General features: G+C 45.9%; 1 protein-coding gene across 1 annotated transcript in view; it reads left to right on the top strand.

Moving 5' to 3' along the window:
- The window catches only part of NMI (N-myc and STAT interactor), a 579,174-nt gene that overhangs the window by 531,811 nt on the left and 23,529 nt on the right, over positions 1-23,834 (top strand). The window contains exon 9 of the mRNA XM_044074881.1: positions 10,731-10,837. Coding sequence (XP_043930816.1) covers positions 10,731-10,837 — 107 coding nt within the window. The remainder of the gene's footprint in view (positions 1-10,730; positions 10,838-23,834) is intronic.

The following is a 23,834-nucleotide window of genomic DNA, read 5'->3' as shown; positions in this document are numbered from 1 at the left end:
CTCTTCCCCTAAAGCGCCTGTGTCTGCTTCTGCTTCACAGACCCTTGCCAAACATAGAGACCCAGAGCCTCAGGAAGCCCCATTGGGTGGCCTATGCTCTGCTGAGACCTCACCAGAAGCTCCCACTGATGACGTTCCCAGGAAGAGAGTCTGTAAGAGGAAGCATATAGACTCCCCACAGGAGTTCCTGACATCTGATACTGACTTGGATGAATCAGAAGGGTCCCCATGGTCCCTCTGAGGATATCTCATTTGTTGAGATACTAGAAATCCTTAGGCAGAGGGGCGACTGGCAGTCCACCAACCTTACTGAAGATGAGTCAGTTCTTCTGAAGGCTTTTGGGTCTCAGCCCTCCACCTCTTGGGTGTCTCCACCCTTCGATGAACTTATGCAGCTGGTCTCACGAAGGGCGTGGGAGTCCCTGAACACCATGGAGTCTGTTCCCAGGAGGCCTGATAAATTTATTTCTGCTCCCCAGGACAAATCATTTCTGACCAAAGGTGTGCCAGTTGTTGCCATGGTGGTGCCGGCAGCCACCAAAAAGGAAATTTCAGAAACTTCCTCTTCTATCCATCCTCCTAACAGAGATTCTAGGATCATGGATAGATATGGGAAGCGCATTTACAGTTCAGTGACTTTTGCTCTGCATTCGCCCAACTGTCTAACCCATTTTACTAGATTGCAAAGAGATCTCCTTAAAGAGCTCGGAGATACTCTTCAGGGTACAGTAGCTGCAGGAGTTTCAGATAAAGTTGCCTCCCAGCTTGCCACCCTCAACTCCATTGTTAACTCGCATATGCGCCTCATTTTGTATGCAGCTGATGGAACGAGCAGGGCAGCGGGTACAGGAATTGCTCTTAGGAGACACTCCTGGATGCGCTTGTGTTCCTTCGTGGAGCCCTTTAAGGCATCCCTTGTAAATGCCCCTTTTGATGGCTCGTCCCTTTTTGGGCCCACTGCTAAGGAAACTTTGACCAGGTGTGAGCAGGAAGGAAAGACTCTGTCTGCCATCGGAATCTGTTTTTCCACCCCTACCAGACCCTACCCCAAGGGTCAAAGGGGAGGAAAGATGTGGTTCCGAAAAGCCCAAGGAGCCTTTCAGGACACATGTGGTGAACCCCCCTCCAGGGGCAGAGGAGGGGACAATAATGGAAAACGCCACCTTTGTGGCAGAGGGGGTCCACAAAACCAGGGTGACAGAGATCACTTCTTTGGGAAGCCCTACCAGCGCTCCTGAAAGGAGGCCTGACTGTCCTACTCTGGAGGCAGCTGGGGGTCGCTTATCTTTGTATCCAGACGCCTGGCTCAAAATAACAAATGACAACTGAGTACAAAGTATCATTTCCAAAGGATGTTTCCTTCCTTTCACCACACTCCCTCCACTGACAAGAAAAATCCCGGACGTTCCACCCAGTTATAGGGAACAAGCCATAGTAGAGGTCCAAATGTTACTAAGAAAAAGCGTCATCCAGCCAGTCCTAGCAGACCAGACAGGATCCAGAATTTACTCAAGATTCTTTTTAGTTCCAAAAAAGACAGAGGACTGGAGGCCTGTTTTGGACCTCAGCAGGCTAAACAGATCTGTCAAGAAGGAGACGTTCCAGATGGTCATGCTTCAATCTATACTTCCCTTCTTAGGGAAAGATAATTGGATGTGCTCGATAGATCTCCAGGATGCATACATAAAAATGGTCAGACCATCCAGGGATCATATGCACCTCCGGCTGGAAGCCATTCATTACCAGTTTCGAGCCCTGCCCTTTGGTCTCACTACAGCTCCCAGAGAGTTCACCAAATGTATGGCAGTGGTCACGGCTCACCTGAGATGTTTAGGATTCCAGGTGTTTCTGTACCTAGACGATTGGCTTCTCACTGCCACTACCAGGCATCAACTCATTCAAGCCAGGGACACCACTCTTTCACTCTGCAGTCAGCTGGGCATTACAATAAATTCAGGAAAATCTGCCTTGTTGCCATCGCAACATACCATTTTTATTGTTGCAGAATTGGACACCACCAATAAGTAAGAAAGAGTCTTACTACTTCTTCAGCAGGTCCACAATATCATAGCCAAAAACAAGGCTCCAGCATCAGAAGTACTAAAATTGTTAGGAATGATGGCAGCTGCAGTATTAGCCATACCGTTAGGTTGCATGCACATGCGGATTCTGCAATGGCTGTTGTTCACTCAATGGTCTTACCAAGAGCTCCCAATGTCTCATCTTATAATGATCATGAACACATGCAAAAAGGATCTTCAGTAGTGGTTGACCTCTCTTCATGTCACGGCAGGTCGTCCTTTTGTTCTACCCCCACCAGCGGCCACAGTGACCACGGATGCTTCCCTGATAGGGTGGGAAGTCATTTTTCAGGGAAGAACAGCCCAAGACACATGGACCGATCAAGAGACACATCTGCATATCAATGTCCTAGAGATGAGAGCAGTACTTATAGCATTACAGTACTTCCAGGACTCTCTTCCTCTGGGTATGATTGTGATTCAGACAGACAACATGTCAATGGTCTGGTACTTGAACAACAAGGAGGAACCAGGTCCTACTCCCTTTGTCGCAAGGCCCTAAGAGTGTGGCAGTGGGCTATATCCACCCAGCACTTTCTGTTAGCAATGCGCATCCCGGGTAAATCCAAAGTGATAGCAGACAAGCTAAGCAGAGCAATTCTGTTGCCTCACGAGCAGCCCCTCAAGAAAGAAATATTGACAGAATATTCCACAGGTGGGGCCAGCCTTGCTGCGACTTTTTCGCCAGCCACATGAACATGAAATGCAGAAGCTACTTTGCCCTGATTCCCCCTCCGGGAGAAGCCCTAAGGGATGCATTTGTACACAATTGGCCTCCAGGTCTCCTCTGCATTCCCTCCAATCCTGTTGATACCCAAGTTACTACAGAAAGCAAAAGCCCTGGGAAGGACCATCATTGTAATAGCCCCTCACTGGCCTCATCAGATTTGGTTCCCCTTCCTTCAACTTCATCTTTTGGAGTACCCTTGGATTCTGGACCCAGTTTCAGATCTTCTGACGCATTTGTCGGTGGAACTTCATTACTCTCTTCAGTCCCTGAAACTTACAGCTTGGCTGCTCCAATTCCCATCATAGCCAGATTCCATAACCTTTCTAATGAGATGAAACAAATTCTCATATCCTCTCATAAATCCTCTACGAGGAAGCTATACCTTAGCAAATGGAATAAAAAATGTCTATATGGGCCTCTCAAAACAACATTGATCCTTACCAAGCCCCTATGGCCTCCATTTTAGAGTTCTTGACTATGATTTTCAACAAAGGAGCTGCAGCAGCAACAGTTCATGTTCAACCTGCTGCCATTTCTAATTTTCACCTTGGATTTGAAGGGTTGAACATTATGTCACACAAACTATCCAAAGCCTTTCTCAAAGGGACCTTTCATCTCAGACCACCTGTGAAATCTCCCTGTACCCCATGGAATCTAAATTTTATGCTTTCTTGCATTATTCTCCCTCCATTCAAACCAGCTTCCTCATGTGACCTCAAATGTTTGTCATGGAAGATTATCTTTTTAGTAGCTATCACTTCTGCCTGCAGAGTTTCAGAGCTTCAAGCCTTGTCTATTAAGCCTCCTTATTTGATTTTCCATGCTGACAGAGTCTCACTTCGAACTAACCCCTCTTTTTTGCCTAAAGTTTGCACTGAAGCTAATCTTAATCAAATTATTGATTTGCCAGTTTTCTTCCCCAATCACTCCAACAATTTAGAATTAGAAGTTATGTACTCACCATAACGTTCCATCTGAGTAGGTAGTTCATTTGTCTGCAACCTGTGGGTTACGGATCCGATATCGGATCCGAGCCGGCAACTTGTTTCAAGCTAATGGATCCGAGCTCCTAGCCCCTCCCTTCACCCATAATCCCCTGCTAACCCTCCATGACCTCAGATCGAGTTTGCCTCTCCATATATATCCAAGAAAGGATACCTAAAAATTAAATGATCCAAGAAGGTCAGGGGGAAGGGGGGGGGATGGTTGCAGACAAATGAACTACCTACTCAGATGAAACATTATGGTGAGTACATAACTTCTAAATCTGAAGTAGGAATGTTCATTTGTCAGCAACCTGTGGGACAGAGTCCCCAGCTACCTGTACCCTGGGTGGTCATCATGGAAGGATATTACGAAGCACCGCAGAGCCAAAGGATGCTCTCCCTCTAGAAAGCAGGTCTAGCTTATAGTGGTTGATAAAGGTATGAGATGAAGCCCAAGTGGCTGCAGAACAAATATCATCCAAAGGAACTCTAGACTTGAAAGCCGCAGAAGTAGAAATGGAGCGAGTGGAATGAGCATGGACTCCTTCTGGTGCGGGTCTACCCGAGGCTTGATAAGCTAGCAGGATACATTGGGAAATCCAGCGAGATAAAGATACTTTAGAGATAGCTTTCCCCAAGTTAAATTTGGCAAAGGAAATGAACAGCTGGTCGGATTGTCTATGGCCAGCCATCCTACGAGTATAAAAATGAAGCTGCCTACGAACATCCAATGAGTGCAGCTTGTATTCACCCTTATTTTGATATTTAGGGAAGAAAACCGGTAAATTTATGGATTGGTTTATGTTGGTTTCTGATGCTATCTTGGGAAGAAAGGAGGGATTGATCCTGAGGTACACTCTATCAGGGTGAAAAATCAGATATGGAGGCTTTACAGAAAGAGCCTGAAGTTCCAACACTCTTTCCGCTGAAGTAATGACTACAAGGAATGCTGTTTTCCATGACAAGAATTTGAGATCCACTGAAGCAGTGGGTTCAAAGGGTGGAGCAGTCAAGGCTTGAAGAACTAAAGTAAGATCCCATGGGGGTACGGCTTCTTTTACAGGAGGTCTAAGTAAAAAGGTACCCTTGAGAAAGGTTTTACACAATTTGGCTGACATCAAAGGTCCTGTATCATGTCCCACATGATAATGAGAAATGGCTGCCAATTGCACTTTGACAGTTGAACAACTAGCACCTTCTTGAAAGAGTTCAGTTAGGAAGTCTAAAATGGATGGAAGAGGAGCCGTAAAGGGATCTAGATCGTGGCGCTCTGCCCAGATGGAAAAACGTTTCCATTTGCTGTGATATACCTTCCTGGTGGAGGGCTTATGTGCTGCCACGAGGATGGCTTTGACTGGTGAAGAGATACCGGGAGTCCTAACTAGGAGTGGAACTGGAGCAACCAAGCTGTCAGTTTCAGATTGTCCAGGTTTGGAGTTGGCAAGTCCAATGGATGGGAGATGAGATCCGGGATGGGATCTAGAATCCAAGGGTGATTCACAAGGTGAGACCACAGGTAAGGGAACCAAATTTGTCGAGGCCAGAATGGGGCAATGAGAATCATCTTGCTCCCCAACCACGAGGCTTTCTGTAAGAGTTGTATCATCATTGGAAGAGGAGGATAGGCATAGAGTAGACTGGGTGGCCAAGCATGCACCAGAGCGTCTCTTGGAGATTCCCCTGGTGGGGGGATTAGAGCTAAGAAATTGTCGCATTTGGCGTTTGATGGAGATGCAAAAAGATCGCAGCAGGGTTGCCCCCATGTTGCGAATATCTGCTTCGCTACTAGAGGATTGAGAGACCACTCGTAGGGTGTAAGAAGGGTGCGGCTGAGCTTGTCCGCTAGGATGTTGGTCCTCCCCGGAATGTGCGTTGCAATCAGAAAGCGGTTGGTGGAGATCGCCCATTCCCACACTCTCATGGCTTCGCGGCAAAGAGGATAAGATCTGGTTCCCTCCTGTTTGTTGATATATCAGACCACTGACATGTTGTCCAAGTGAATTGCAATCGTTCCTGCGGGGAGGAAGCTCTGAAGTGCTTGCAACGCTAACAGCACCGCTCTCATCTCCAGAACGTTGATATACAGGGAGGTCTCTGTATCGTTCCACGTGCCTTGGACTGTCCTGCCTGAGTAAGGACCCCCCCACCTGAGGCTGGAAGCGTCCGTGGTCACCGTGGCGATAGGGGGAGAGGTGCAGAAGGGACGGCCCGTATGGAAGTTTGATGCTTGGAGCCACCATAGTAGCGCCCTTCTGCAAGCCTTGCTGATAGCGATGGGATGGTGGAGAGGAAGGGATAGGAAGGACCATTGCACTAACAGAGTCCATTGCAGGACTCGCATGTTCAAATGGGCGCATGGAAGGAGTGTAATCGCTGCTGCCATGGAGCCTAGTGCCCTCAGGATCAATTCCGCTGGTGAAGCCTCTGAATGAAGGATAGCCCACACATGAAGTTGAAGATTTCTGATTCTCTCCGCAGTTAGGAAGGCTCGCAAATCTCTGGTGTTTATTCTGGCACCTATAAATTCTATGATCTGTGTTGGAGCCAGTAGGGATTTGCCGACATTGATAGTAATGCCTAGTTGTGGGGCTAGATGGAGAAAGAAGTCTGGCTGAGCAAAGTATATGCCTTGTTGGTGCAGTCAGGAGCCAGTCGTCCAGGTATGGGAAGACCTGAATTCCCTGGAGACTCAGGTGGGCCACAATCACTGCTAACACTTTGGTGAACACCCGGGGGGCTGTGGTGAGGCCAAAGGGAAGGACCCTGAACTGGTAGTGACTGGCTCCCAGCCGGAAGTGAAGGAACCTCCTGGATCGTTTGTCCATTAAGATGTGGTAATACGCATCCTTGAGGTCTATAGAGCACATCCAATCGTTCTCCCTCACCATTCGGAATTTTTCCTTGGTTACTGACAGGTTCAAGCGGGAAAGGTCTAGGATGGGTCTCAGATCCCCCGTCTTTTTTGGCACCAAAAAGAACCTGGAGTAGAACCCTAATCTGAGCTGGTCTTGGGGGACTGGCTGGATGGCTCTTTTTCTTAGCAGCTGCTGTATTTCTGCGGCTGCGGCTTCCCTGTGATCGGGTGGTACATCGGGGAGGTTCTTGGATTGGGGGACATGGAGAATTGATATTTTGTACCCTCTGGATATGAAGCGAAGCACCCAGCGGTCTGTTGTGATGGACTCCCATGCCGCTAGATGCTTCGAAAAATGCCCCCCGACTGCCTCCAGAGTGGAGCAGCCGGGCAACCCCTCAGGGCTGCTGCGCGGGCCATTCAGAGAAAGGTTCTCTGGACCCGAAATTTCTCGGAGCCCCTCTGCCCCTAGGGCGACGTCCTCCCTGTCCACCTCTGCCACGGTAGGACTGGTTGTCCGGAGCTGGTTGGGAATGTTGTGATTTTCGGAACCACATCTTCTTCTGACCCTTTTGGTTCCTTGAAAAGGACCGCTGGGGAGCAGAGAAGCAGACTCCGATGGCAGACAACGTCTTTCCGTCCTTCTCACTCTGGACAAGCATCTCCCGAACTGTTTTGCCAAAAAGGGCAGAACCATCAAAGGGGGCATTCGTGAAGGATGCTTTAAAGGGCTCCGTAAAGTCGCAATGACGGAGCCAGGCCTGACGTCTCATGACTAGGCCTGCTCCGCTGGCCCTAGCGGCTCCCTCTGTGGCGTGGGACAATAGCCGCATAGAGGTGTTTGAAATAGATCTCAGAGTGGCCATTCGGGTGGAGTACAATTGTTTATCCTCCTCCGACATGGACTCAGGGGGGGATGCAGCGTATTCTTTGATAAGATCCCGCTGCATCCTGATGACATGTGCCATATAGTTCAGAGACCTTACTGAGAAGGTCGCTGAACTAAAGACTCGCTTCCCTAAGCGATCCATCAAACGGGACTCTTTGCTCGGTGGATGGACTGAGGGACTCTCCTGAGCCAATTCCCTCTTTGTGGCTGCCGCCGTCAACATGGCATCTACAGGGGGGCCCTTACTCCAATGAGACTGGTCTGAGGGGGGGGCTAAGAATCCTATCCGGTCATTTGGGTATTGGCTCCACGGTATCCGGATCCTTCCATGCCCTGGTGGTAATAAGGTCCACCAGGGGATTGGCTGAAGGGGACACCCAGGAGGTAGACGGGCCTGCCTCGAATGCCTCCAGAAACACGGACTCGTCAGAGGAAGACTTGGGGGCAGACCACCCACCTCTGATTCTTAGCATCTCCATGATGTCTCCTCGGTTAAGGACTCAGGGGAGTCCACGTGCCTCCTTTTGCACTTATGCTTGCGGGGAGCTTCCTCGGGGGGACTGTCCGAGTAGGCCTCGCCAGCAACATCTTGTTCCAATGGAACTATCTGTGACATTGAAGCAGGCTGTCCCTTTGGCCGGGTGATGGAAGCCTGGCCCAGCAGAGAGGGAGTGCAGGGAGGAGTCGATGCAAGGACCGGGGGTCTGGATGCTCTCAACAGAGCCCTCTCCACAACATCGAATGCCGAGGGAGAGCCACTCTCCAATGGATCCGAAAGTCGGCTCCCACTCGGATCCGATGAAGGGATCGGAGCCGGCGCCGAGACCGTCGGATCCGAGGGACCAGTGTGCTCTGACCTGGATGGAGCCAAAGGCACACTGAATCCCCCGGATCCGAAGCTCGGACCACGGCTCTGAGAGGTCGGATCCGACAGACTCGAGGGTAGGGTCGGATCCGAAGTACCAAGTACTGTCGGCGCCGACCCACCCCCGGCTCCAAGGCTGCTCGGATCCGAGCGCTCCAAACCCAGGTAGCGAGTCGGAGAAGGAGCAATTGGGTGGAAAAAAAGGTGTCGAGCTCCCCCTCTGAGGGGGGGGGGGGGAGGCAAGAGCACTCCCATCTGCAGCTGGGCCTGGATGAACCTTCGCATCATCCGGTCCAAGTCTGCATCAGATAAACTGAATGTGGATCTCGAAGAGGCCATCGAGGCAGGCCTGGAATGCCGCCTCGATGACCTCGACGGAGATCGGGTCTCCTCCTCCTCGGGCCCTGGGGAGAAAGAAGGGGATTGGAGCCAAGGAGGAGGAGACCTAGACGCAATGGAGGGAGAAGCCCGCTTAGCTGGCGGGGCCGAAACGGAGGTCTCGGCCCGCCGCTTGTGGTGCTTGTCCCTCCATTTCCCCCTCCTGGCCTCCCTGTCCTCCGACACTTTAGCGGGAGTTTGAGTCCCAGTCGGAGGCAGGGGGGCAGGTGTGGCAACTATCACAGGCTGTGATGGAGCCACAGGAGTAGCAGAGGTAGCGGAGGCCGAAGCTGAATTCGGGGGTAGAAGTCCCGCCAGGACCAGCTTTGACCTCCATTCTTTCAGTGCCCTGGGATTGAACACTGCACAGATAGTACAGCCCGAGGTGAGGTGTTCAACCCCAAGGCACCGAACGCACCGAGTGTGGCCATCAGCCGGGGAGAGCTTATGGCCACACTTGGTATATTTAGAAAATATGGCTTTTGGGGCCTCAGCCATTCCTTTGTTTTTTTTAAACTAAAAAAGAAAGAAAAACAACTACACACACACACAGGCCCCAAAAGACACACAACAAACACTCACACACTAGCGACCAGCGAAATGAGGGTATTAATTAAAAATTAAGGAACCTAACTCAGACACACTTTACAAGTATTACTTTAAACTAAAAAAGAATTTCCTGACTAGAAATAATTTGAAAAAGTTAACTTTTTTTCACTTATCTGACAGAGCCCAAAAAGATCCAGCCATCACAAGCACGGCAAACTAGATCTGAGGTCATGGAGGGTTAGCAGGGGATTATGGGTGAAGGGAGGGGCTAGGAGCTCGGATCCATTAGCTTGAAACAAGTTGCCGGCTCGGATCCGATATCGGATCCGTAACCCACAGGTTGCTGACAAATGAACATTCCTACTTCAGATTATATGTTGCACAAACGTGATGTTCATGGACAGCTCAGATTTTACTTGGATAGAACAAAAGATTTTAGGAAATCTGAACAGCTTTTCGTCTTCTTTTCAGACTCCAGGAAAGGTATGCCAGTGACCAAAATAACTGTCCAAGTGGTTATCTGATTGTATCACATTTGCTTATTCAGCTGCTAATATGCCCTTACAACATAAAGTTAAGGCTCACTCTACCAGAGCAGTGTCTACATCCTCTGCCTTTTCTGCTAGGCTTCCTATTGATAACATTTGTGCAGCAGCCACTTGGTCAAGACCTCATACCTTTATCACTCATTACAAAGTTGACAGGGCCTCCTTTGGATCTACTGTCCTGAAAAACATACTCCCATGAGCCACCCAAGATAGATGGCGCTTGGGATGCTACCCATCTGTAAGAATGAACGGTGAGATAGAACAACTTCACATAAAGAAGTTATGTACTTATCATAACGTTCCATGTGAGTTGTTCATCTCACCTTCATTCTTACTTTTCACCCTCCTACCCCCTCCTGGGCTTTTCAAAGACAGAGATGCTGGATTCTTCCTGGTTGCTCAACCCTTCTATAGCTTTCTCTTATGGAGTGATAGAATGACATATGGTATTATTATACGCAGCAAACAAGATCTGAGGTAACTCTAGGTGCCTCATGGGATAGGGACTTGGCCTTGAGCTGTCTGAAGACCTCGAGCTTTGTAGTAGGCTGACTTCAAGCCAAGGATCGGCTCCGAACCCATCTGTAAGAATGAAGGCGAGATGAACAACTCACATGGAATGTTATGGTAAGTACATGACTTCTTTTTTAAAGCAGCTAAAACAAATATACACTTTTAATTTAAAACAGAAAATAACGAGGAAGACAGTTAAAACAGATACAGACTGTTAAAATGAACATAAATACAATAAAAACAATGAAAATTTCCACCTACTTTTTTCTTCTTTAATATTTATGTTTATAAATATTTGTTTACTTAATGTATAATCACATTCATTTGTTCAATTTAGTTGCTGAACGGCTTAGTAGCCAGGAGGAATACAAGCTAAACATCAATGGGGAATGTCACTCAGTTCGTGTTTCATCATGTAAAGAAGTGCAGTTGGAAAAATTTCAGGTATGCTCATTTTATTGCTTATCCATGGCCAGAATTAGTAACAAGTGAGTATTTATATTCTGTAGGTTTACATGTATTTCTTCCTGCATATTTGTTTTGGAGACAAGGCAAAGAATTGAGGAAAAGTATGTATGTGTGTGTGTGTGTGTGTGTGTGTGTGTGTGTGTGTGTGTGTGTGTGTGTGTGTGTATATGTGTATGTTATCTATATGTATGTATATAATACAGTGGATATAAAAAGTGTACACACCCCTGTTAAAATGCCAGGTTTTTATGATATAAAAAAATGAGACCACAATAAATCATTTCAAAACTTTTCTCACCTTTAATGTACCCTATAACCTGTACAATTCAATTGAAAAACAAATATGTTAGGAGAAAAAATATAAAAGATAAAACTTACAATAAGCTGGTTGCGACACCCTTAAACTAATACTTTGTTGAAGCACCTTTTGATTTAATTACAGCATTCAGTCTTCTTGAGGAGGAGTCTATCAGCATGGCACAGCTTGAATTGGCAATATTTGCCCACTCTTCCTTACAAATGCACTCCAAATCTGTCAGATTGCGAGGGCATCTCTTGTGTACAGCCCTCTTCAGGTCACTCCACAGATTTTCTATTGAGTTTAGATCTTGGCTCTGGCTGGGCCATTCCGATAATTTAATTTTTTTCTGGTGAAGCCATTCTTTTGTTGATTTGGATGTATACTTGGGGTCATTGTCATGCTGAAAGGTGAAATTCCTCTTCATCTTCAGCTTTCAAGCAGACACCTGAAGGTTTTGGGCCAAAAGTGACTTGTATTTGGAAATGTTCATAATTCCCTCCACCTTGACTAAAGCCCCAGTTCCAGCTGAAGAAAAGCAACCCCAAAGCATGATACTGCCACCACCATGCTTCACCATGGGGATGGTGTTCTTTTGGTGATGCAAAGTGTTGTTTTTGCTCCTAACATACCTTTTGGAATTGTGGACAAAAAGTTAACTTTGGTCTCATCAGACCATAACACATTTTCCCCACATGCTTTGGGGAGTCTTGATGTATTGTTTTGCAAATTGTAGCCGGGCCTGGATGTTTTTCTCTGTAAGAAAAGGCTTCCGTCTTGCAAACCTACCCCATAGTCCAGACATATGGAGAATATGGGAGATTGTTGTCACATGTAGTTCACAACCAGTACTTGCCAGAAATTCCTGCAGCTCCTTCAGTGTTAGTGTAGATCTCTTGGTAGCCTCTCTGACCAGTTTACATCTTCTCTTTTCATCAGTTTTGGAGGGACGTCCAGTTCTTTGCAATGTCTCTGTTGTCCCATACTTTCTCCACTTTTTGATGACTGTCTTCACTGTATTCCATGGTGTATCCAATGCTGTGGAAATTTTTTGTACCCTTCTCCTGACTGATATCTTTCAGCAGTGAGATCCCTTTGATGCTTTTTAAGCTCTCTGCAAACCATGGCTTTTGCTGTAGCAGGCAACTGAGTAGATATCAGGAAAATCCTATTAGGAGAGCTGAACTTTATTTGGGGTTAATCACAGTATATTTAATCGATGGCAGGTGTGTACCCTGGAAGACTGAATGCTGTAATTAAATCACAAGGTGCCTCAACAAAGTATTAGTTTAAGGCTGTGCACACTTATGCAACCAGCTTATTGTATGTTTTTTATTGTTTATATTTTTCCCCTATCAGATTTGTTTTTCAATTGAATTGTACAGGTTATAGGGTACATTAAAGGTGGGAAAAGTTTTGAAATTATTTATTGTGGTCTCATTTTTTTATATCACAAAAACCTGGAATTTTAACAGGGGTACACTTTTTATATCCAAATATCTAAACTGTATAAAAAATGCAAAATGTCTACAATACAAACGTCTAAACAGAAAATACAAAATAGAAGTTGTCCTAGTGAAGGGTTTATGCTTTTTCCGCACTGTTGTGTGACCTTTTGTAGGTATATATAGATATACAGATATATATTCAATAGGATTTGTGGGGATGAAGTTGGGCTTGTCCCCCTTGCAAAACCATTGACAAAACATGACCATAATTTAACCTCATAGAGAACCACTGAAAAATCTGACAAAATTGAACAACATTTTGTCAATGTTTTTGTAGAGAATCAAGCTCCCCTGCACCCCCTACGGTGCTTGCCATATATACCAACTCTGAAGCCACACAACAGTGGGAAAAAGGCATACACCTTCCGTAGTATAAATTTGATTTTTTCAGTACTTTATGTTTAGATGTTTCTGTTGTGTAGATATTTTGCAGTATCTTTTGACTGTTGATCATGTGCAAGTAACCTTTATGTGTGTACATATATATATATATATATATATATATATATATATATATATATATATATATATATATATATATATATGGTTTTATATAATTTCACCAAAAACATACTTCACAATAAATATAATATAAAAAATGTTTTTGACCCCCCCCAACTCCCCTTACTTATATATACTAACTCCATAGTTGCACAACCTCGCAGAAAAATAAAAACACCACACACAGTGAATCAGTGCTGGATGGAAAACGCAATCATCTACAAATCTGAGGGCACGACATTATGCTGATCATTGCAGTTTACACATACTCTTCTAGACTCATTTCCATAAAAATGTCTGTGATAAAAAAAATGATACCCTTAGGTACTTGTTATAGGCTCCTGCACTTTCTGTGAAATGAGTTTAGATGAAATGAACTTTACCTAAAATGATATAGCTGCATATAATATAGAATTATGTATAGATACTTATACAGACACGCGCGCGCACACGCACTCACACACACACATGGAGAGAAACTCAGATATGTGTATAAAAACATAAGTTTATTCAGTATTTCATAAACTAAAATATTTGTCCACTTTGATTTGCAGTTTCAGAATAAAGCAAACAGTGCATTTTTAACAATGTTCACTCTACACAGCCCTTCCATGATACAGGCTGTCATTTAATCAAAAGGTAAGCCCAAACTTTCAGCTCTAAAAGCAGGTATCTCTAAGGTTTACAGTCCACAGGTTAGCCCTAACTGGGCTCTTCCGCTACAGGTTTCCAGATCTTCCTTTCTGATGAACTTCTAGGTGAGCAACTCGCTTGCTGTCTTGTTTTGCAGACAAGCTCCTTATACACCCCCTGACTGTCAGCTGTTTTGTTAGCAAAACGGCATGCAAATATTTCCCTCACTCCATACTGCAGTATATATTTTGAGTACACAGTTGAAGGTACATGCACCCCTCTACAAAAAACATGTTGCAACTACCTCCACTCCCAGCACAAAATCATGAGTCTTGAAATCATAATGATGAGTTATAAGTCTGAGACAACCCACTGGCATGCCTATCGGCTAGGCTAGGCTAGGCTTGTAGGTCACTGTATGTTGAAAGGATTGGAGGTATAGTGTCTACTGGCATAATATGGTATTGCTGTCAGCTTGCTTATTTAACCAGAGCAGAGGGGATATAGTCTGTTATTAGTTTGAAGTGTTTGATATGTCAAAAGGTATTTCAAAGCAGAAAAAGCTAACTTTAAAGCTACACACTGTGTTTATGTAGCTGAGTATCTCCTTTGTATATTATTTATCTTCTTGCTGATACAGCATACCAGGTATTCATCAACCTGAAAATTTTTGAGATAACACTGCCCTGAAATTTCTTTCATTGATATACAGGGTAGAATATTTAGTAAAATTAGGAGTTGCTAACACTAGTACAGAAAAAGAGGACTCTTTTCAGCTCATTAAATAGTCTGTTTGCATCAGGATTCCATTTTACCCTGACATGAGCTTTTCCCCTTGTGAGATCTGTCAGATAACAGGCAATGGTCAGTAATTTAAGCACAAACATTCAGTAGTACCCGCAAATCCAAAGAAAGCCTTCACATGTCTCTTAGTAGAAGGTCCAGGCCAGGTTTTATGGCCTCTTTCTTTTCTGGTTGTGGTTTTATTATCCACTTTTTGTAAGGTGGTTTACGTCCTTGACTTCCACTATACCCAGTTTACTTTTCTTACAATTCACAGTCAAGCCTTTCTGTAGTATGGCTTCTAGCACAACATACACTTTAGGTAAGTGAGACTCCCTCTTTTCTGAATGAATGCTTGTGCCATCAACATAAGCTGCAGTATAACAGCAGTGAGACTTCAATATTTCGTCCATCAGCCTCTGAAAAGTATTTGGTGCTGTATGTAGACTAAATGGTAATACTGATTTGTTTTTATTGTCTTTGCAGAGGAGTAAGTGGTATCTGTTGCTGTCACTTTAAGTGCAGAGTACTATTATCAAGTATCTGGTCTTCTCCAGCTTCTCTTGTCAAGTTTAGTGACCAGCAGTACAGGGCTGCTTCTATCACTCTGTGACTCTTCATTTATGCATTTTATAAACCTCTCCCCTGTCTAATTGCTTCTGTAACTCTTGCATTTAGTAAAGTCTCAGTTTAACTTTCATGCTAGTGTTGTCTCCATGTTATGTTCCATTGGTTTAACTCATAGATGTGATGTCAATCTTGCTTTTATTCTCACTTGTGGGTCGGATCCGTCTCAGCCAATTTTCTAGCTCATGGTCTTCAGCAAAGCTCATGGGCCTCATTCTTTACCCGTAATGCATTCCCCTAGTTACCTCAGATCCCATTTGCCGCACAGCAAAGAGTCAGCTATACATCAGGGCTAAGTCCAACTTTTCTCTACTTTATTTTATCATAATTTATCTTTCTGTACTTTTAATTCCTCTAAATTTCTTACTTACTCCCCTGTCAGGCCCGCTTTGACTTGTTGGATCTCATCAGATCTGACCATGCCTCTGGGGGCCTCGGCATGGGTGAGTTTGTCTCTTACCTCTGCTTCAGAGCTGCTGTCTTCTGCTCTGGAGATTCATTTGGCACCAACAACTTGTTTGTCAGATCCAGGGACTTCTTTGGAGTGAGGAGGGTCTGCCTTCAAGGCATTGAGGAGGACTTTGACTTTTTCACAGTTTGGGACACAGTCTTTTTTTTGTTCTTCCTCCCTCTTCCGGCAAGGTGTCTTTGTCTACTTACGGGCCCTCTCCACAGGTCTGCAGAGACGTTAGGCCTCAGGACATACTTCAGAGTACTGCTCCCTCTTCTGAAACCTCACCAAAGTATCCTACTGAAGAGTTCCCTCAGAAGAGGACATGCAAGAGGAAGCAGCTTGATTCACCGAAAGAGTCTATCACATCTGACACTGACCTCGATGAAGCAGAAGGGTCCCCACAATTACCTCCTGAAGATCTCTCTTTTGGAGACATCCTAGAACTATTAAAACAAAGAGGTGATTGGCAGCCCTCCACCCCTTCGGCTGAGGAATCTGTCTTCCTGAAGGCCTTTACATCTCGCCCATCAACTTCTTGGGTTACTCTCCCTTTCAATGAGCATATTGAATTAATCTTGTGAAAGGCTTGGGAGACCCCAGACACCAAAGACCCTACTCCTAGGAGGCCAGATAAATACATCTCTGCCCCAAAAGACAAAGGTTTTCTCACAAAAGCTGTAGCAGTTGGTGCCATGGTCATGGTGGCGGCCACTCGAAAGGAGCTCTCTGAGACAAGTACCTCTATTCATCCTCCTAATAAGGACTCTATTGACCTTTGCTTTGCAGTCTCTGAATTATCTCACTCACTTCACCAGACTGCAGAGGGACCTGCTTAAAGAATTATCAGACTCCCTCCAAGGAGCTGTAGCTGATGCAGTGGCAGAGAAGGTTAGTGATCAGCTTGCTACCTTGAATTCAGTTGTTAACTCATCCATGAGACTCATTTCTTATGCAGCAGGTGGAACGAGTAGGGCAGCAGGTTCAGGTATCTCTCTTAGGAAGCAGGCCTGATAGCGTCTTTGGGATTTCTTGGAGCCCTTCAAGTCTTCCTTCATTAACACTCCTTTTGACAGCTCATCCCTTTTTGGGCCAAAAGTGAAAGAAATGTTCACCAGGTGTGAACAGAAGGGTAAGACCTTGTCTGCTGTTGGAGTGCATTTTTCCACTCCTACTAGACCCTTTCGTAAGGGTCAAAAAGGTAGTGGGAAGATGTGGTTCAGAAAATCTCAGAGGTCTTACCAAGATGCACATGGTGAAAGTTCCCCCAGTGACAGAGGGGGAACAATAACGGAAGTCGCCACCCTCACAGCAGGGGGGGCCTGCAAAACTAAGGCTTCAGAGAATCTTTTTTGTTTGAGACCTTGCCAGCACTCCTGAAGGAGTGCCCGATTGCTCGCCCCTGAAGGCAGGTGGGGGAGTGATTGTCCCTGCACCAAGAAATCTAGCTAAAGATAACAAATGACAGATGGGTGCAAGACATAATATCCAGAGGATACATCATCCCTTTCTCCCTTCCTATCCCAGGAAACAAAAGTGATTCCAGATGTTCCACTCAATCAAAAGGAACAAGCAACTATAGAAATTCAAATGTTGCTAACAAAAAGAGTCATCCAAGAAGTCCCCGCAGACCAGATAGGATCCGGAACTTACTCAAAATTCTTTTTAGCTCTGAAGAGAACAGGGGACAAGAGACCCATTTTGAATCTCAGCAATCTGAACAAATCAGTAAATAAGACCAAGATGTTCTTTATGTTTCAGTGTTGCAGTCATTATATTTGGGTTATCCCTACCAGGGTAACCCTCAGTCGGCCCAAATACCAGAGGCTTAGTATTTCTGTGTCAGTTGGTGTCGCTACAGAACTGATTTCAGGTCATCAGTAGTATAAAGTAAGGCAGCTGATGCCATTACATCAGTCTTTCTTGCTGAGGAGCCCGAAGCAGAAGCAGTTCGCATGAGTGCTGGTCGGCCACTATCTGAGTTTTCGTTTTCCAAACTGAAGCTGAAGTCTTTTAAAGCTAAGTACCCCATTCGGGATCCTATTTTCTTGCTCTAACTGATGTCAGAAAAAGTATTTCACACTACCATTTCTCGAACCAGACCGACGGCTTCGTTTGCATCTGACATTCGTTCGAAAATACCAAGTTTCTAAGGCCCAGGGTATGAACCACACCCAAGAAACTGACAACCCAATCTCAGGCACCTGCTTCCTTGCCTCAGTCTCAAATACGTAAAATGGCAGAAGACCTTATAATGCTGATCAAGGGAAGCCAAGTTACCCCTTCCAAAAGAAAAAGAGATTTTTCCCCAGTAGTTTTATCTGAACAGGAGTCCGATGACTCTGATGCTTCTGAATATGAAGACATGCAACCCCTTTCTGCTTATGAGGATTCTGATGCAGAGGAATCCATTCCTTCAGCTTCTCCACCCGAATAATTTTCCTTTGGGGAAACCCTACATACTTTAAGGGAGCATTTCCAATGGGAATGTCAGGACTACCCTCAGTCTAAAAAGAGACTCAGGGAATTCTTAGACCTTCCACAGCACAGACCCTTGGCCATTCCTTCTATCCTGGATGTTGGGATGATGTTTTCATGGAATCTGGTTTGACTCCTGACACCCTCCCTCCTGCTCCCAGGAAACCTGGCAGGTATTATAGAGTCCCTGACTGGCACACACTTCTTTTCAAAAATCCTACTGCTGACCCTGAGGTTATTTCTCAAGGGCCTAAAGGCATTAAAGCAACTTCTACTAAGAATCCCACCCCCTCAGATAGGGATTCCGAGCATTAGACAGATTGGGTAAAAAAGTATACACCTCTGCTACTCTTGCTATTAGAGCACTAAATTGTCAGTTCCATATGCTAAAATTTCAGCAACACACCATGGAACTCCTCAAAGAAAAATATCATCTTTTCCTGCTTGTGCAGAAAATAGAGTTACAATAGTTAATGCATTCTGCAAGTCAAGTAACTAAGCACACCTTACACTCTGGTGTTGATGCCCTAGAAGCATCTTGCAGGGTAGCAGTCACTGGTTCTGTCCATAGAAGGCATGCTTGGCTTAAGGAGCAACCCTTGCCAGACCATGTCAAATCCAAATTATTGGATGCACCCTTGCACAAAGACAACTTATTTGGCACCAAGGAAGAGGAGGTCTTAAAAGAGATGGAAGAAAAAGCTAAATCTATGCAAACAGTTAAGGATTTCCTGCAGGTCCAGCCACTCAGGTTCAGTAGGCATTGCCCCTCCAAGCACTGGTCCTTTCCTGCCCCCACCAGGTCAGTTCAGCCCAGACCCAGGGGAAGCAGACCCCCCCCCCAGACAACAGCCATAGGGAATGCAGAGATCAAAGCAATGGAGTTCCTTCACTTCAAAACCAGGGAGTGCCAAGCCACCCCCTCATGGTAAAACTCTCAATGACTCTCCACTTCCACCCCCTCCCTCTGCCCACCTGCACTTGCCCCTAGGAGGAAAACTCTCCTTCCACGCAAGCACCTGAGCCACCATTACCTGCGACCACTGGGTCCTCAACATAGTGTCCCAGGGATACAAATTTTCTTTCCACACTCCTCCAGCCCCAAAAGGGTTCCCAGATCTTTCACCAAACCAGTGGGCAGAAGCCAAAAAGCAAGTCCTTTCCCTGCTCTCTATGAGGGCAATAGAACACATTCCTGCAGAACAAATAGGCCAAGGTTTTTACTCCAGGCTCTTCCTGGTACTCAGAAAAGAGGGCACCTGGTGCCCGATCCTTGATCTATCCATTCTAAAAACCTTCCTGGTGATTCCAATATTCAAAATGCTCCCCCTGCAAAAACTACTACACATGCTCTCCAAGAATGATTGGTTAGCCACCCTAGACCTAAAGGAGGCCTACCTCCACATCCCAGTCAGGGAATCATGCAGGAAATGTCTACGTTTCAGGGCAGGATCTTTGCACTTTCAGTTCTTTGCACTTCCATTTGGCTTATCTACTGCTCCCAGAGTTTTCACAAAATGTCTGGTTCCCACCATTGCTTTTTGCAGACAAAGAACTATTCAAATTTACCCATACTTAGACGACTGCCTAATTCAGGCAGACGGTCAGGAAAAGCTACTCAAGCACCTGGCCTTTGTAATGGACCTACTGACCTCAGTAGGGTCCACTATCATTGAAAAGAAATCCAAACTAATACCCACCCAAAATATTATATTCCTGGGAGCAAGCCTGGACACAACATCCCAGATGGCATTCCTTACTCCAGAAAAGCAAACTTACCTGATAGTCTATTTCTCTCAACTAGCCACCAGACCACAGTTATCTGCAAGGAAAATCCTGCAAGCTCTGGGGTTCATGGCATCTTGCATTCTACTCATTCCATATGCCAGACTACATATGAGGAAACTTCAGTGGTACCTAAAAAGCCTTTGGTGTCAACACTCTCAAGACCTAGAAACTCTTATACCAATGATACCTTGCCTAAGGAAAGATTTTCTGTGGTGGACAGCAACATGCTACCACAACAAGTGACTACCCTTCTCACCACCCCATGCCACCCAGACCCTCACCACAGACACATCCGACTATGCCTGGGTTGCACACCTGGATGGCAGGTTCATACAGGGCCAATGGAGCCCACATCAAATACATCTGCACATCAACCAAAAAGAGATGTTAGTTGTTTAGCATGCATTGACAGCTTTCAGGCCCCTTCTCTCCCTAGGAGTTCTACTGATCAAAACAGACAACACCACTGTGATGTGGTATATCAACAAGCAGAGAGGGACTCACTCCTACCCTCTATGCAGGCTCGCCATGACCCTTTGGCACACAGCCTCAGCCATGCAACTACACCTGTTGGCACAATTCCTGCCAGGCTTTTTAAACTCTTTGTCAGACAACTTAAGCAGAAATCTTCTGGACCCACATGAGTGGCAGCTAGACTAAAGAACCTTCACCCTAATAACTCAGAAACGGGGTACCCCGAAGGTCGACCTCTTTGCTTCCCATTCCAACCATCAGCTCAGCAAGTTCTGCACCAGGGAGCCTCACTACAGGGCCTGGAAAGTGGATGCCCTATCCTTCCAGTGGAGCAACCTCTCAGTCTATGTTTTTCCCCACTACCTCTCATTACCAGGCTACTGCTGAAAATAAGGCAGGAAAAAACTAGGGCAATTCTAATTGCTCCAGACTGGCCTCACCAGCACTGGTACCCACTGCTGCACAGCCTGTCCCCTCTGCCGCCATGGCATCTCCCTCAGATCCCAACCCTCCTAACCCAAAGGGAAGGAGAATTCATGCATCCCCAATTGCAGACGCTCAATTTGGCAGCCTGGCTTATTCCCTGACCACCGAACAAGCTATCAATCTCAGTAAACAGGTTCTACATGTTATACGTGAGGCCAGATGCCCTAGCACTAGAAAGTCTTATGCTGACAAATGGAAAAGGTTTTGCATCTGGATCCAGGCTAAGGGAGCTGATACGGCACAGCTCTCTGTACCTCTCATCCTGGATTACCTAGCTGACCTACTAAACAGTGGTCTCTCTTTTTCCTCTATTACAATTCATGCCTCTGCTATCTCTGCTCATTTCAACACGGAGCAACCACTTTTCTCACACCCTGTCATCAAACAGTTCCTAAGAGGGGCTAGCAACTTGAGGCCACCCAGAAGAGCACCTACCCCAGCTTGGGGAAGAGCACCTACCCCAGCTTGGGATCTAAACTTTGTGTTGGAAAAGCTCACCCTACCCCCCCCCCCCTTTGAACCAGCAGCTTCAGCAGAGTTAAAGTTTCTTTCCTGGAAGACAGCTTTGCTTCTGGCCATCACTTCAGCCAGAAGAGTATCCAACCTACAAGCACTCATGGCTGTAGAGCCCTTCATCATCTTCCATGCTGACAGGGTGTCCCTCAGGACTAACCCATCCTTCATACCAAAAGTGGTATCCAGTGTGGCTCTCAACCAATCCATTCATTTGCCCACTTTTTTCTGTAACCCACAAAACAAGGGAGAAAGGATACTACACTCTCTAGATGTGCACAGATAGCTCAGATTCTACCTAGACAGGACTAAATCATTCAGAAAGACTGATCAATTGTTAGTAAGCTTTGCTGCAGGAGCAGAGGGCAAAGCTATAGCCAAGCAAACCATTTCCAAATGGATAGCACACTGCAGCCATTTCTGCTACAAGCAACACGGGAAACCTCCCCTTAAGGGGGTCAGGGCTCACTGTACCAGAGCAGCCTCCACCTCTGCAGCTTTCCTCAGAGAAGTCCCCACCAGGGACATCCTGGAAGTTGCAACATGGACATCTGTTCACACCTTCACCAAGCATTACCACCTGCCTATCTACTCCAAATCCAGGGCAGGCTTTGCCACTGTAGTCTTGCAGGGCATCTTAGCCAGCCCCTAGTCTTCTTGACTGCCTCCACCCTTTTCCTCAGCTTTGGGAATCAACCCAAATGTGATAACTGCAACAGTGAAACACAAAGAACATAGCACTGTTGTGTATACTTACCATAAATGTAGATGTTCAAGTGTATTCACTGTTGCAATCCTGGTTTCCCTCCCTCCAGCCCCCTTTTCTCTGTGTGTGTGTCTTTCTCTCTCTCTCTCTCTCCTTGCAAGGAACCTTTTGGTATTTACTTTCTACTGGTGGGGTTCTTCCACTATTTACTGGCTCCCACTTGGGGGCTCCTGACAGTTGGGGCAAGAAAAACTGATGTAATGGCGATGGCTGCCTTTCTTTATACTACTGATGACCTGACATCAGTCCTGAAGTGACAGGAACTGATGCAGAAATACTAAGCCTCTGGTATTCAGACTGACTGAGTGCTACCCTGGTAGGAATAACCCAAATGTGATGACTGCAACAGTGAATGCACTCGAATATCTACATTTATGGTAAGTGTACACAACTGTACTTTCTGGATGGTGACACTGCAGTGGATACTTCCATTTCTGGAAAAAGACAACTGGATGTGCTCTGTAGACCTTCAGGATGAATACTACTATATTCGAATGGACAGGTGGTCCAGGAGGTTCTTGCGCTTCTGGCTAGGAGCCAGTCACTCCCAGTTTCGAGCTCTGCCCTTCAGTCTCACTACAGCCCCGAGTGTTCACCAAATGTATGACAGTAGTAGCGGCTTACCTGAGATGCAAAGGGATACACGTGTTTCCATTCCTGGATGACTGTCTCATGACCACCCTGACCAGGCATCACTTACTCCAATAAAGGGATTATGTCCTTCAATGTTGCCCTTCTCTAGGCATTACTGTAAATTACAGAAAATCTGCGCTAGAACCATCGCAAACTTTACTGTTCATAGGAGCAGAAATAAACACTACCACTCAGATAGCAAGGCTTCCACAAGACTGAGTAGATGACCTCCATCATCTTGTCAGAATTCTAATAAAGAAGTCCAAAGGCAACACAAAACTAGTTCTCCACGTGCTAGGGAAAATGGCTGCATCCATCAAACTAATTCCCCTAGCTCGTCTCCACAGGAGGGTTCTCCAGTGAATGCTATTTGCTCAGTGGTCAATCTTGGAACTTCCAGTGCCTCACAAGATCATGACGACCAATGCCTGCATGAAAGATCTCCAATGGTTGATCCACTCACCTTTAGTGCTTCGAGGCAATCCTTTCATTCCTTCTCCACCTCTGGCCATTGTGAGCACGGACACTTCCTAGACGGGGTGGGCATTTTCTCTGGAAGACAGTTCAAGGCGTCTGGCAAGATCATGAGGCTCGCTTGCATATAAATGTCCTAGAGATGAGAGCGGTACTTTTAGTGTTGCAGGTATTCCAGTACTGTCTTCCTATGGGAACAGTTTCAATCCAGACAGACAACATGGCTGTAGTGCGGTATATCAACAAACAGGGGGGAACCAGATCTACCCACTTTGTCGAGAAGCTCTCAGGGCCTGGCATTGGGTAATAGCCTCCAACCGCTTTCTAAAAGCAATGTACATCCCAGGGAAATCCAGTGTCATTGCGGACAAACTGAGCAGAGCCATTCTATGGTCGCACAAGTGGTCCCTTAATCAGAAAGTTACGGAAGTGATGTTCCGCAAATGGGGCCAGCCTTGCTGCAACCTTTTTGCATCATCCAACAATGCCAAATGCAGCAACTGCTTTGCCGTTATCCCTCCTGTGGGGGAGTCACCAAGGGATGCACTTGTTTACGATTG

Source organism: Protopterus annectens, chromosome 6.part0, assembly GCF_019279795.1.
Source record: "Protopterus annectens isolate FY-2018-M chromosome 6.part0, PAN1.0, whole genome shotgun sequence".
Classification (NCBI taxonomy): domain Eukaryota; kingdom Metazoa; phylum Chordata; order Ceratodontiformes; family Protopteridae; genus Protopterus; species Protopterus annectens.
This window is presented reverse-complemented; position numbering and strand designations above follow the sequence as displayed.